Source organism: Rhinatrema bivittatum, chromosome 1 (assembly GCF_901001135.1).
Source record: "Rhinatrema bivittatum chromosome 1, aRhiBiv1.1, whole genome shotgun sequence".
Taxonomy (NCBI): Eukaryota; Metazoa; Chordata; class Amphibia; order Gymnophiona; family Rhinatrematidae; genus Rhinatrema; species Rhinatrema bivittatum.
In genome coordinates this window covers 572098066-572112883 of record NC_042615.1, presented here as the reverse complement: position 1 = coordinate 572112883, position 14818 = coordinate 572098066, and the positions used below count along the sequence as shown (strand labels likewise).

At 40.6% G+C, this 14818-nt stretch overlaps 1 protein-coding gene across 1 annotated transcript in view; it reads right to left on the bottom strand.

The window, feature by feature from the left end:
* Positions 1–6273: 6273 nt before the first annotated feature.
* HABP4 (hyaluronan binding protein 4) overlaps positions 6274–14818 on the bottom strand; it is a 346012-nt gene continuing 337467 nt past the window's right edge. The window contains exon 8 of the mRNA XM_029617782.1: positions 6274–6887. Coding sequence (XP_029473642.1) covers positions 6831–6887 — 57 coding nt within the window. The 3' untranslated portion in view covers positions 6274–6830. The remainder of the gene's footprint in view (positions 6888–14818) is intronic.

Below are 14818 nucleotides of genomic sequence, written 5' to 3'. Positions count from 1 at the left end.
CGAGTTGATTTGTATCAAGAAAGTCGGTATATAAAAGCCTTAAATAAATAAATAAACAAATAAATAAATAAATAAATGGTATCTGAAAAGTGGAGGATTGTGAATGCGTCGCCCAATTTTTTAAAAGGGGTGATTCAGGAAATTACAGACCAGTGAGTCTGATGTCTGTGCAGGCAAAATGGTAGAAATTATCATAAAGAACAAAACTGCTGAATGTATAGATAAGCACGGTTTAATGGGACAAAGCTAACACTGATTTAGCTAAAGGAAGTCTTGCCTCACAAGTCTGCTAAATTTTTTTTAAGGGCATAAACAAACATTTGGATAAAGTTGAGCCAGTTGATATAGTGTATCTGGATTTCTAGAAAGCATTTGACAAAGTCCCTCAAGAGAGATTTCTTAGGAAATTAGTAATGGGATAGGGGGCAGTGTCCCATATTGTGTATTGTCAACTGGTTAAAAGATAGAAAGCAGAGAGTAGAGCTAAATGGTAAATTTCCCAACGGAAAAAGGTGAATAGTGGAGTGTCCCAGGATCTATTCTGGGACCACTGCTTTTTAATATATTTATAAACAACCTGGAAATGGGAACAAGTGAGGTGAACAAATTTGCCGATGACACAAAATTATTCAAAGTTGTTAAATCGTAAGAGAATTGTGAGAAATTTCAAGAGGCCATTTTATAACTGGGAGACTGAGCATGCAAATGGCAAATGAAATTTATGTGGGCAAGTGCAACGTGATCCATTTAGGGAAGAGTAACCCAAATTATAGCTACATAATGCAAGGTTATTAGAGTAACCCAAATTATAGCTACATAATGCAAGGTTATTAGGCATCACCACTCAGGAAAAGGATCTAGGTATCATCATTGAAAATACATTGAAATCTTCTGCTCAGTATACAGCAGCAGCCAAGAAAGCAAATATAATGCTAATGATTATGAGAAAAGGAATGGAGAATAAAACAAAGGATATCATACTGCCTCTGTATCGTTCCATGGTGCGACCTAATCTTGAGTATTGTGTGCAGTTCTGGTCACCATATATCAAAAAAAGATATAGCAGAATTAGAAAAGGGCGACAAAAATGGTAAAGGGGATGGAACAATTCCTCTATGAAGAAAGGCTTCAGCTTGGAGAAGAGAAAGCTGAGGGGTGATATAATAGAGGTCTATAAAATAACGAGTGCAATGGAATAAGTAAACAGTTGTTTACTCTTTCAAAAAAGTACAAAGAGCAGGGGACAAACAATGAAGTTACTGGGATGGAACAGCTTCCCTATGAGGAAAGGCTGAAGAGATTAGGGCTGTTCAGCTTGGAGAAGAGACGGCTGAGGGGGGATATGATAGAGGTCTTTAAGATCATGAGAGGTCTTGAACGAGATGTGACTCGGTTATTTTCACTTTCGAATAATAGAAGGACTAGGGGGCATTCCATGAAGTTAGCAAGTAGCACATTTAAGACTAATTGGAGAAAATTCTTTTTCACTCAACGCACAATAAAGCTCTGGAATTTGTTGCCAGAGGAGGTGGTTAGAGCAGTTAGTGTAGCTGGGTTCAAAAAAGGTTTGGATAAGTTCTTGGAGGAGAAGTCCATTAATGGCTATTAATCAATTTTACTTAGGGAATAGCCACTGCTATTAATTGCATCAGTAGCATGGGATCTTCTTAGTGTTTGGGTAATTGCCAGGTTCTTGTGGCCTGGTTTTGGCCTCTGTTGGAAACAGGATGCTGGGCTTGATGGACCCTTGGTCTGACCCAGCATGACAATTTCTTATGTTCTTATGGGTAATACATTTAAAACTAATAAGAGAAAATATTTTTTTACTCAATTCTTAATTAAGCTCTGGAATTCTTGCCAAAGGATGTGGTGAAAGCTATTAGTGTGGCTGCTTTTAAAAAAGGTTTGGACAAGTTACTGGAGGAAAGGTCAATTAACCATTATTAAGAAAGAGTTGCTGAAATCCACTGCTTATTCTTGGGATAAGCAACCTGGAATCTATCTACCCCTTGGGATCCTGCCAGGTACTTGTGACCTGGCTTGGCCACTGTTGGAAACAGGATACTGGGCTTGATGGACCTTTGGTCTGAACCAGTATGGCAAGTATTATGCTCTGTGAGAGTGTAAGTATCCTTTAGATTGAAAGAGCACAGCCATACCCCATTTTAGTAGAAAGGGGATTAAGATGTCCCGGAAAATCATCTTGAACTTTTCCATTTGGATAAACCTGTTCAAGGCCCTTAGATCTAGGATGGGATTGAGTCCCCGTTTTCTTCGGAATCAGAAGTATTTGTAGAATTCCCGCCTTCTTTCTCTGGTGGAATGGGTACCACCACATTGGTCTGTAAGAGAGCAGTTTTTTCACCAGTTCTTCAGGTGACGAGTGACCCCCAACAAGGATAAATTTAATCTGTACTCTCTTCTGATAATGCTGAAGACGCATATGTCTGAAATTACACTGTACCACTGGTTTATGTAAAACCACAGCCTATCTCCAATGGGAAAGTCCTCTGGCATAGTACTGGGGATGCTGGCTATGCTCTCTGCAGATCAGTCGAAACCTCATCCCAGGTGTTAACTGGGTTATTGTCTGGGGCTTGCAGTGGACTGAGGGGCAAAGAATAGCATCTCCTTGGTTGGAAGGAGTATTGCCTCTGCCCAACTCTTGGATACCTCTTAGATGTAGAAGCTGGGTTTGGAGTGCCAACAGAGAGCTGCTGGAGTGTTGCACAATGGTCTCAGGTCCACATAACTGCTTCCTTCCCCTATCCTCAGAGATTCCTTCCTGTATACAGAACATCAATAAGTTTTTCCTAGGCTTCTGGTTGAGATCTGAGGCTCATAGCCAGGTGAGTCTGCAGGCACCAATCCCCACAGAGGACCCTCATTGCCATATAAAAATATCGAAAGTCAAGCGGACCGTGTTTTTTTCCATACTTCACTTCCTTGTCCATCAGTGACTAGAGGGCATCTTGCTGCTTTTATGGAAGCTTCTCAGCATCTTCACCTGCTTCAATAGGTCCTGCATGTATCAGCCCTTAAAGATTTGGTAGGAGGCTAAGCGGGCACTTAGCATAGCCCCCTGAATTATTTTCCTCCACAAGTTTCCCCAGCAGCATGGAAGAATGAGTCCCAGAACTCTTGGCTTTTTCAAGAGTGGATTCAACCACTATATATCAGTGTGACAGAGGTCTCTTATTGATTCCAGGAATCTTCTGGACAATATAAAACATGTCCACCTTCTTATTGACAGAAGCCACAGAAAGGGGGGGGGGTTCTCTTACATCCTCAACTGCACCTCCTGAAGGATTTCATGGACTGGGACTGCTATGACCTCCTTGGGGGTGGGGGCTCCACGAACTGAAGGATGTCCAACTTTTTGTTTCTAGTCTCATCCTCAGTCTGTAAAATAAAGGGAGTGGTCTCCACAATTCTTCAGACAAAACCTGAAAAGAAGTGATTCTCAGGGGGAAATTCCTTCTCTGTGCGGGAGGAGAGTCGTCAGAGGGGAGAGACCTGTAAACTCTTCTTCACAAGGTTCATCGGATTCATAGAGTACTCAAGAGTCTGATTCTCCCTGGTCTGCTGGAGCTGAGGAATCTTAAGGCACCCAATCCTCAGTCAAAGTCCCCATGGGAGGTGCTCTTAGCTGTTTGGGCCAGGATCCTAAGGAGTCTAGACAGTCCTGAGGAGCTGGAGATCAGCAACAGGGCAGTGGATATTGACCCGGATCCCAATCCAGGAATCAACATCAATCCTGGCACAAATGCCTCGCCACCGGGCAGCTGAAGAGAATCAAGCAATGGCTGGAAGAAGGTCATGCCCGCTCTGATGACCTTGATGCCACAATACAGGGGGGCTCTGCAGTGTCTCTCACAAATCCTGCTGGATCTTCTTAACCAACTACTCCTCAAAGACAACAGATGCCAACACTGACTGGGAGGCAGAAGTAGCAGCCATGTCCTCCTCGTAATCTGTTGCTGACACTAGGGCTTTAGGAGGCTGTGATGAGTCACAGGAATTTTGAGAGAAAACACTCTCCTTGTCAAAGGACTGCTTGAGGGGTTCTTGGCAGATGCTGGTCTGTCCCCATTCCTGGTATTTACAAAGCAACACTTCTTTGGCTTCTCTTATGTCTGGCACTGAACTCATCGATGCCAGTGATGAAGAGGCAGAACTCAACACCTTTTTCGAGCAGAAGAGCCACTAGCCTGTTTCCTATCAGCCACCAGCATTAAGGGAACAGATAGTCCCCCTGACAATGACAATACCTCCACAGACAAAGATCAGAGGTTACTTGATGTTGATGCCTTCAATGCCAATACTGGTGGATTGGTCATGTAATACCTGAAATAATTCTCCACCAGTTCTAATTGGGCCATGAACGTGCATTTAGCACACATGGACATCACGTGATGCCCCCAGGCACAAGATACATCTATCATGGAATCTGTGAAAGTCATAGTCCTGCTACACTGGGGGCATCACTGGAATCTGCTAGCTAGATATATTCAACTGAAACATGGAAGCAAAATCAAGCTCAATGGTGGTGGTGGAACGATGTCCCCCAGCCACCTACAGTGCATCGAACAAAACAGACTAGAATTAAAGAGAACGCTTGTAAAACTTATCTAAAGAACTATTGCATAAGAAAATCTTGGGGCTCCATTGTTAATGATCCTACTACTAGAAAATACCTAAAAGCCTAGAAGCAGGAGGAGTGAGGCAAAAAAACATGACCTGAGAGCTCTGCAGAAAAGAAAGACTGAGGGTCCCCAGGGTGGACACATGACATAATGAATGTGTAAGTATACTCAATGCCATCCATATGTGAGGGCTGCCATGCTGCTTGTCCTTGGAGAATAGTATAATTAAGCTAGTATTCTTCTTAGTGTTACAAACTTTCAACTGTTAAAATTCTGAACATCTGGCTGTATGGAATAAAACATTTGTCCATGGGCGCACTTCCCTTTCCTCCTCATTCACCACCAGACTGAAACCTGGTTTCTCCCCTTCTCCCCATACCCCAGGTCCAATCCCATTAGCATCCTCCCACAGGCTGGATCCAGCATTATTCCCCCAACTCACTTTAGAAGTCTTCACTACACAGCAGCAAGCTGAATTCTGCAGCTTCTCAGCCCAAAACTCACCCCCACCCTTCACTGCATCACAGGGACTCAAAGAGAAGTGGCTGGAGACTATTCTACCCAGCTCAAGACAGGCTCATTACACATCAGGTCCTTGGTCAGTGTGCACGTATGATTTAGTGCAGTGGTGAACTTTCATTTTACCAGTAGTGGAACAGGAGGAAGATAAGCATAGATTACAATCACCCAGAGGTGGTGATGAAGGTTTCAGCTAGCTCAGTGGTTGATCCAACCGGCAGTAAGGCAGCATGACAAAAAGATACTTAGCAGCAGCCTGGCAATCCTTCACACTGTTTGCAGGTGATACCAGCAGCAAACGCATTCTCCAAGGCCAGCCTATCAACAAGAAGGATGCTGCAGTAGCACCAAGATACAGGCTGGCTGAGCAAGTCTTCACACTCAGGCTCACTCACAGCAGAGGTGGTGGAAGATTGGATACTCCAGTTGAGAGGGCTAGAAAACTTCCTTCCCCCTCCCCCCCCATTAGCAAACCTCCCTCCCCATGTGCTAGTCTCGCTCTAATAGTGCATACTGCTACTGTTCCTAGTTATGTTATGTTATATTATCCAAGTTGTTCACTCCCTTGTTCATTGTAAGACATATGTTGTCATTGTTTTCTACTTGTTATAATGTAAACCGGAGTGATAAGTAATTCTGTTACCTGAACTTCGGTATAAAAAAAAGTTATAAATAAATAAATAAATAGAATATATTTATCCCACCCAGGCATCTAGAGAGCCCAAATATCTGTAAGGTCCAGAAAAAATACAAACAGCGGAAACTATAGTTCTTCGTTCAATTTGCCCTTCTACATATGCTGTCACTATGGGTTTCTTTGGTACATTTATATCTGTTAATTGAAAGTTACCTGCCAAAACAGTACATTACTTCAATATAATCTATACAGCTTAAATAGTATGAATAAAATATTGCATCTGAGGGCTCATCACAATTCCTAAAACACTTGAACCTGCTCAACTGAAATATACTACAGATTATGTCAAAAAATGTGCACATAAACAGTATTCTGTAAAGAAATAAAAAAGAAATGGTCCTTGGTGTTTTCAGAACATAACAGAACAAACTGAAGGGGGGAAAAAAAAAAGCACCATTTGCACATGCAAAGTGAGCAGATACATTTTTATTTGTTCTAAAGTGCCTAAATCACAGTATAACTACATAAAATACTCCAAGGTACATTTTTATCTAACACTGAAGAAGGGGAAAGCAGCTTTCAAGTGTCTACACGATGTTGCTACATAATCCAAATAATGGATTTTTATTACACAGCTTACATTCCACTTCATTCAGTGCTTTTGAGTAAATTCAGTATTATCCATATATACATCTAGCTCTTTTAAACAGTGCTCATAAAGTTTAAATCCATTAAATAATACCATAAACCTTCACATACTCCTTCCAAAATGGAAGTGCTGGATCAGTAGCAAGAGTCCAATGGACATGTTGAAGTTCACCCCATGTGTGTGTGAATCCTACCTCCCCCCGCCCCCCCCCTCCCAAAAAGTGCAATCAATTCATACAAGGAAAAAAGTAACATCCATTCCATGTCCTGAAGATGTGGATACTCATCTTTCCCCACACTAAAGATAAGCCATTTCACATTGTCACGGCTATACCAAATTCACCAACCCGGGGAATACCAATCAAGACCAGAGATCCACTTTAAGCTAAAGCAGGAAAGTCCTCAGGGTCATCAGGGTTTGGCGCAATTATCTGCACCTACAATGGAGATAAAATAAAAAGTGTGAATCCTATGGGCCAAACAAGAATTATGATATTCCTGAAGAGTAATTATACATAAAAACAGGATAATTGTATACAAATCACAAAAAACTTTAAACACAAATCAATTCTAACATATATAAGGAAACATTTCAATGCGAAATATTTCAATTCAAAACAAATCCTAATACAAATTTAATCTTATAAATTACTAATACAAACATTTAAATTATCAAATATATCAAATATTTATTTTAAATTTTATATAACCATATCCTATAGTCTTGGCGGTTTACAGTTAAAAACATATATAATCAATATATCTCCTAAAATAATAAAACCAAAAACACTACAATAAAGCAGAGTTGCTTATCTGTAACAGGTGTTCTCTGAAGACAGCAGAATGTTAGTCCTCACACATGGGTGACATCAGATGGAACCCCGATGTAGAAACTTTGTATAGGCTCACTGAGCATGCCCTACACCACGCATCCACGCGAAGTCCGTCTCCAATCTTGTAACATAGAATTATAATTAAAATAAAAAATAGGAGAAACCCAACTCTGGGGCGTGGCAGGCAGGTTTCATAAGAACTAACATCCTGCTCCCCTCTGAGAACACATGTTACAGGTAAGCGACTTTACCTTCTCCGAGGACAAGCAGGATGGTAGTCCTCACACATGGGTGAATCCCTAGCTATAGGTTGCTCCCCAACACAAAAAGAGGAAACAGTCATCCACCTAGGTGCCAATGGGCACAACAGTACTATTGGTAACCGAGGGGAAGGCAGCCTGAATCTAAACAATGGGCCCTAAGTGGGGAGAGTTGGATTCTACACCTCAAACAGCTTCCAAAGGACAGACTGGCCAAACCTACTGTCCTGTCGGCCTTCTCTATTCAGGCAACAGTTCAATGTGAATGTGTAGAGAGAACGCCATGTCACAGTCTTGCAAATCTCCATGGGAACTGCTTGCAAGTGGGCCACTGACACTGCCATGGCTCTGACAGAATGAGCCTTTATGACCTCCAAGATGCAGGCCCACCTAGGTATAACAGAAGGAGATGCAATCTGCTTTCTCACAGGACAAGCAGGATGGGTGAATAGCGAGCTGAGGATGCCCGAGCAATGCACCAAATGCACCCAAAGACGTGCAACAGGCACAACAGGGGTGGATTTGGGTAGGAGGGCATCCTGAAAAACCTGAACGGGTCGCTGGAAGGATGTTGGGAAGTTAAGCTGAGAATAAGTTGCGTAGAACAGACTGGCCAAAAATGGAATCTTGCCTGCCAGCCTTGTCTAGGCAATAATGGGCTGCGAAGATATGGAGAGAACTCCAAGTAACAGCCATACAGATGTCGGTAAGTGGTACCGAATGGAGGTGCGCCACGGAGGTCGCCATGGCCCTGATAGAATGTGCTTTTACATATCCTTGTAGCGGAAGGCCTGCTTGCTGATAGCAAAAGGAAATACTGTCCGCCAGCTAGGAAGAGAGGGTCTGTTTGCCCACCGGATTACCAAATTTGTTTCTATCGAAAGAAACAAATAGTTGAGGGGACTTCCTGCAGGCTGACGTGCGCTCCAGACAGAATGCTACGGCACGTTTACAGTCCAAGGAATGCAGAGAGCCTGTTCTCCTGGGTATGAGTGAGGCATGGAAAAGAAAGTAGGTAAAATGATGGATTGATTGAGGTGAAAATCAGAGACTATTTTTGGCAAAAACTTAGGGTGTGTGCACAGCACTACCCTGTCATGCAGAATTTTAGTGTAAAGTGGGTAGGTCACCAATGCCTATAACTCACTAACTCTGCGAGCTGATGTTATGGTTAGGAGAAACAGAACCTTCCATGTGAGATAATGAAGGTCGCATGAGTGGAGAGGCTCAAATGGAGGTTTCATGAGTTGTCCTAACACGATGTTAAGGTCCCAAGCTGGGGCCGGGGGTCGCAGTGGAGGATGTAGATGTAGTAAGCCTCTCATGAAGCGCGCTACCAAGGGCTGAGTTGAAATGGAGGCATCTCCTACACCTTTATGGAAAGTGGCCACCGCACTGATAGGTACCCTAATGGAGGAAGTCTATAGACCAGACTCTAAAAGCACAAAGGGAGGCGGTCTAAGAAAGCAGTTAGGAAGAAAACAAGAGTTAGACGCCAAGGTCTTTTTCAAAACTTTATTGTAGTGGAGACGTATGAATTCTTTCAGCCCGACTCTGGCAGAGTTTCGCCGTTGACAAATGGCTGCCTCAGGGGCTAAGAATAAACAAAACATTTTAATTAAAACAATAATCCATAAAAACTCACATTAAATATGAACAAACAATAAATATTCATAAATAACATTAATATCAAATGAAACAAATAAATAAAAAATATAAACTAAATAAATGAGAATAAAAATGACAACAGAATTCTGATTCTAATGGTGACACTGATCTGAAATATTAAAATATGGAGAGGTAAAAATCTTATGTACTATTTAAGACATCATAATTCCCCTTTTTTAAAAAACATTTTTTTATATATCAAATTGATTAACACAGTCTGCCCATATTTTGTACAAATTATCTAAGAACTTTTACTGAAAAACCTTTTAACATAAAATAATCAATGGAGTAAAAGAAATTAAAATTTTGTTACCTCAATTTAGTTGGATGGACCCGGAGTAAAACATTCAAAATCTTGTGTACCACACTTATATGTGATCCGCTGTATTAATTCTAAAAAGGTGTATATGAAAATCATGATTTGTGCTATTTTTTAAAAATTAATTTAATGCCAAGTATGTATTCCTAATTCTACTAACCTTATTAATTTATATGAAATTCATATTCTTGTTAATGCAATGCATTTGTTGGGGTTCCAACTCAAACATCAAATTAGTTCTATACTGCGGTTAGTTGTACTATATTAATGAAAGAGATATTGTAAAAATAGAAAAATACCATGTCAAACACCACTTTAGTCTATGTACATTACTAATTATGTTTGGTGTAATTGATGAAGAAATTAGTTATCAATAGAATAAAAAATCACAAAGTGGTAGACTATTGTGGATAACTTTTACTGTTTACATTTATCTTAAACTTCATAATTGTTTCCCCATTATCATTAAAATAATTGCAACCAGTTTCACTGTGGTTCCTTTATACTGTAACACCGCATTATTGAGGACGAAGTGTCAGCGCTAGTGCTAATCGCATTTATTCACTTATTCCAAACTAAATTCAAGAACAGAAATTAATAGAATAGTAGTGTCTAATTGAGCAGTGTGTTCACACGTAGTTAATCGCAGACAGGGATACATGAGGAGGAAAAAGTTGAAAAAAATAAAAATTCATATGAATTATATACCATTAAATAGTGAGCGATTACCAGTGCCTTGTCATGCCGATTTATTTTGATCTATATACTAATCTTTAAACACTTACAACTAACTCACTGTAAATCTATCCTGATCTCTAACCGTTTGACTTTGCCAACTGCAAACCATGAAACCTTTCTAGGGACGTAGTAGTGCTGTATAAGTAAACCAAACAGTGCCATACTCATGATAAAACGCCAGGTGTACAAATCTTAATGTAGGAAGCACTACGATTTGCACGAGCTAACCTCTACATAACAAAATATGAAAAAGATTTTTTTAACAGAACATGAGTTCACAGCAAACATCATCCTATGGAAAAGGTTTATTGATGATGTCTTCTTATTATGGAAAGGTCCCACAGAAGTATTGAATCGATTTTTTATCTGGCTAAACACTTTGGATAATAATTTGAAATTCACCATGCTATTTGACAAAATGACCATTCTGTTCCTAGATATTAAGATCAGTAAAATCAATGGCGTATTCATTACTGATATATATAGGAAACCAACGGACACGAATAAACTATTACACTACAAATAGGTCTCTATTAAAAAATTTACCATATTCTCAATTTTTAAGATTACACAGACTTTGTGCAAATGATTCTATATATCATAAGAGAGCAGCTGAAATGAAACAAAGGTTTATAGAAAAACAATATCCAATCAGATATATAGATAATGGCTATAAGAAAGCACTTGCCCAGAAAAGATCAGACCTGCTTACAAAGAAAGTTAAAAAAATCACCAATAGAATAGTATGCCCTATTACTTATACACATATGTCACATCAGATTATTTCCGTTCTAAAAAAATATTGGCCCATTATTCAGGTACTGGAAGTTTTTAAAGATAAAGAATTAATGGTGGCAAACAAACATGACAAAAATCTCAAAGATATTCTGGCTCAGTCGGCTTTACCCATTCACACATCGCAAGACATCAGACCACCCGGCCACCGCCCATGCGGACATTGCTCTGTTTGTAAAGTAAATTTTAAAACAACCCGGTTAGATATTCCAGGACAGCAGAGGAGTTACAAGCTTAATTCCTTCACAAATTGCAAGAGTAAAGGGGTAGTATATGCAGCCATCTGCCCGTGTAGTAAGCTCTACATAGGGAAAACTCAGAGTTTTTAGTAAGAGAATAATTGAGCATAGAAGCAGTATTAGCCACCGTGTGATCTCGAAGCCCCTAGTAGATCATTCCATAGAGCATGAATACAAATTTGAGGATTATACATTCTGCGTAGTTCAAAAACCTACATTAAATTGGAGAGGAGGAAATTTAGATCGTTTACTGTTACAGTTAGAGCAGAAATTCATATTTGATTTTGACACCATGGCACCGAAAGGACTGAATGCTGAAATAGATTATTCAGTTTTTCTATAATAAATTGCAATACTATGTGTATAATTCCCCTTTTTTTAAATAAAATTTTTTTTTATTACAATGAATTTTTTTTTATTAATGTTGTTTTAAAGATTGATGCATTAGAATGATTTTTATATAATAATTTTTAATTTTTCAGTTTGTCCAAAAATAAAACTTTTTACATTCCCTTATATTGATTTTTACCTTTTGAAATACATAAAATTTGGACCTGGAGTTATTAATTTTTTTCATAAGCTAATCAAATTTATTTATAATATGTTGAACTAGACAGAAGATACATATATAAATCATAAATATGATCCACTTTTTTTTTACATTGTAAAGATTTTCAAGAAGGTGGTGGGTTGAATAGGCATAAGTGACACACAAAGTAATGATTGATGTGCATAAAGTCCATATCAACGATATCACTCGGATAAGACAGTGACGTGTCTTCACCTGATTGACAAGGCTTAACTCCGCCCCTCACCTGAAAGGCTCAATACCGCCCCTTTTTAAAAAAATAACTTTTAATAGTAAAGATTTATTATAGGACTATATTTCATAGTTCTATTGCTGAACTTTAATATTGATATTAAGGTGCTTTAGTAATTTTTAAGATCGGCAATTTGAGTAAAAGCCGATTTTGGCGCCAAAATTGGTTTTCAAAGATGGCTTTGTGAGAGAACCCAATAATTGCTAGTCAGAATAGGGACAAGCGTTTTGACACGGAGTTAAAGGTATTTGAGATGACATTGCTTATTTTGAGTGTTTCGTCATGAATGTCTAGTAATTGTTTTAAAACATAATAATATGGTTTAAATGGTAAATGCGAGGTATTCACTAGTGTATGAAAGATACATTTTTATTTCAAGCTCGTGCAAATTGTAGCACTTCCTACATTAAGGGGGTCATTTTCCAAGGAGTTACCGCAGTGCACGACATTTCCAGACAGCCTGTTTCAGTATCCTGGGGGGGGGGGGGAGAGAGAGAGAGAGAGAGAGAGAGAGAGAGAGAGAGAGAGAGAGAGAGAGAGAGAGAGAGAGAGACTTGCTATAATGTCTACTCCCTAGACAGGTATTTGTAACCCTATGGGAGGCCCACCTAGTAACTCGAGGTGGGGATTAGGTATGAGTGTAGGGGGTTGGGGCCACTTTCACATTCAACATGAGACGTACGAACAGAACAGTGGTCTCTTGTGAAGATTTGATGGCCTTCGGAGTGAGGAAACTCACTCCAAGATGAGATTTGGGCAATGTTCTCTCCACCTAGCTTGTTGTTGCCCAGGTAGAGTGTCCATCAAGCTAGGTGGAGAGAACATTGCCCAAATCTCATCTTGGAGTGAGTTTCCTCGCTGCACAAAAAAAGCCTCATTTGCATGGGAAACACCCCTTAATGCATTACCAATGCGATATTGGAAAATGAGGCCCTAAGATTTGTACACCTGGCGTTTTATCATGAGCATGGAATGTTTGGTTTACTTATACGGCACTACCACGTCCCTAGAAAGGTTTCGTGGTTTGCAGTTGGCAAAGTCAAATGATTAGAGATCAGGATAGATTTACAGTGAGTTAGTTTTAAGTGTTTAAAGATTAGTATATAGATCAAAATAAATCAGCATGACAAGGCACTGGTAATCGCTCACTTTTTAATGGTATATAATTCATATGAATTTTTATTTTTTCAACTTTTTCCTCCTCATGTATCCCTGTCTGCGATTTCTATTCTTGAATTTAGTTTGGAATAAGTGAATAAATGTGATTAGCACTAGCGCTGACACTTTGTCCTCAATAATGTGGTGTTACAGTATAAAGGAACCACAGTGAAACTGGTTGCAATTATTTTAATGATAATGGGGGAACAATTATGAAGTTTAAGATAAATGTAAACAGTAAAAGTTATCCACAATAGTCTGATTGCAGCTGGAATGGGATGGTCTCCGACCTGTCTTTCACAAAGTTGGAGAAAGACAGATCTTCTGGAGGAGATTTTAGTCTGTCTTCTGGAGGTGAATGTTCTGAAAGCATCTCCTCATCTGTAGAGACATCCGTGTCTCTATCAGTTCCAGTGTCTTTTGGATGACCTGTTTGTTGTGGCCTGAAAGGCATCGACAGCAGAGGATGAGGTATGGAAGGAAACACCGGAGATTGTGGATGTAGAGGTTTAGAAATCCCTGAAGGTCCAGGAATTGGTCTGGTATGGTGCATTCATCGGTGTCTTGAGGCTTTTTGGAGACGGCATCGATTAAAGTGTCTAACTTTTGCATCAGAGGTTGAAAAATAGAAGGCTCTGGAATCAGCATCGACGGTTTCATGGGAGGAATCGATGCTGGCGTCTGAACCGGCATCGATGGCATCGGTGCCGGAATGGACGGTGACATCGGTATCAAGGGCAAAAGATCTGTCGGTACCGGAATCAGTGTCAATGGCATTGCCGGTGTCAATGGCTGTGGCCTTGGTGGTATCGCCTCGAGGAGTGTGTCTTGTACTGCTTGACGAATATATACGTCAAGTTCCGCCCGCATGGTTGATGAGATCAGAGCAGCCATGGGAGGAGGCGGTGGTGGCGATGCCAGTACCTCTTCAGAGCCCTGAAGAGGCACGGTTCCCTGCACCGGTGCCGGTGGGGATCGCCCTGGTATAGAAGGCCCCGGAGACTCCACATCCAGCCGAGGACGTGTCCATCGATGGTCCTGCGGGCACTGGATCGATGGTCGATGTGTGGCCTTCGATGACTATGTTTTTCTTTGTCTTGACTTTTCACTGCCGGACTTCGATGCCTTTGAAGATGGAGAGGGGGAGGGGATGGAAGCATCTCCCGCCTCACCTGGGACTCGTTTCTTCAGCACTACCTTCCGAATCGATCCGGCCGGAGACTATTGCGTGGAGGACAATGCTGAGGGTAACAGCTGAATTTGGAAAAGCTGCTCCATCTTCTCCATCCGGAGTTGACGTCCCTTCGAAGTCATACCGGCACACTGAGGGCAAGACTTGACATCGTGGTTCCCGCCGAGGCAGAGCACACACTCTTGGTGTGGATCCGTTATGGACATGGTTCTAGTGCACTTAGGGCATTTTTTGAATCCCGAAGCCATTTTTGGTCAGACAGCCGTCGACGACCATGGGACGGAAAATCGGTGCGGAACCAACGAAGTGAGGAAAAAACTGTACCGCGATGGTATATAAAGGGAG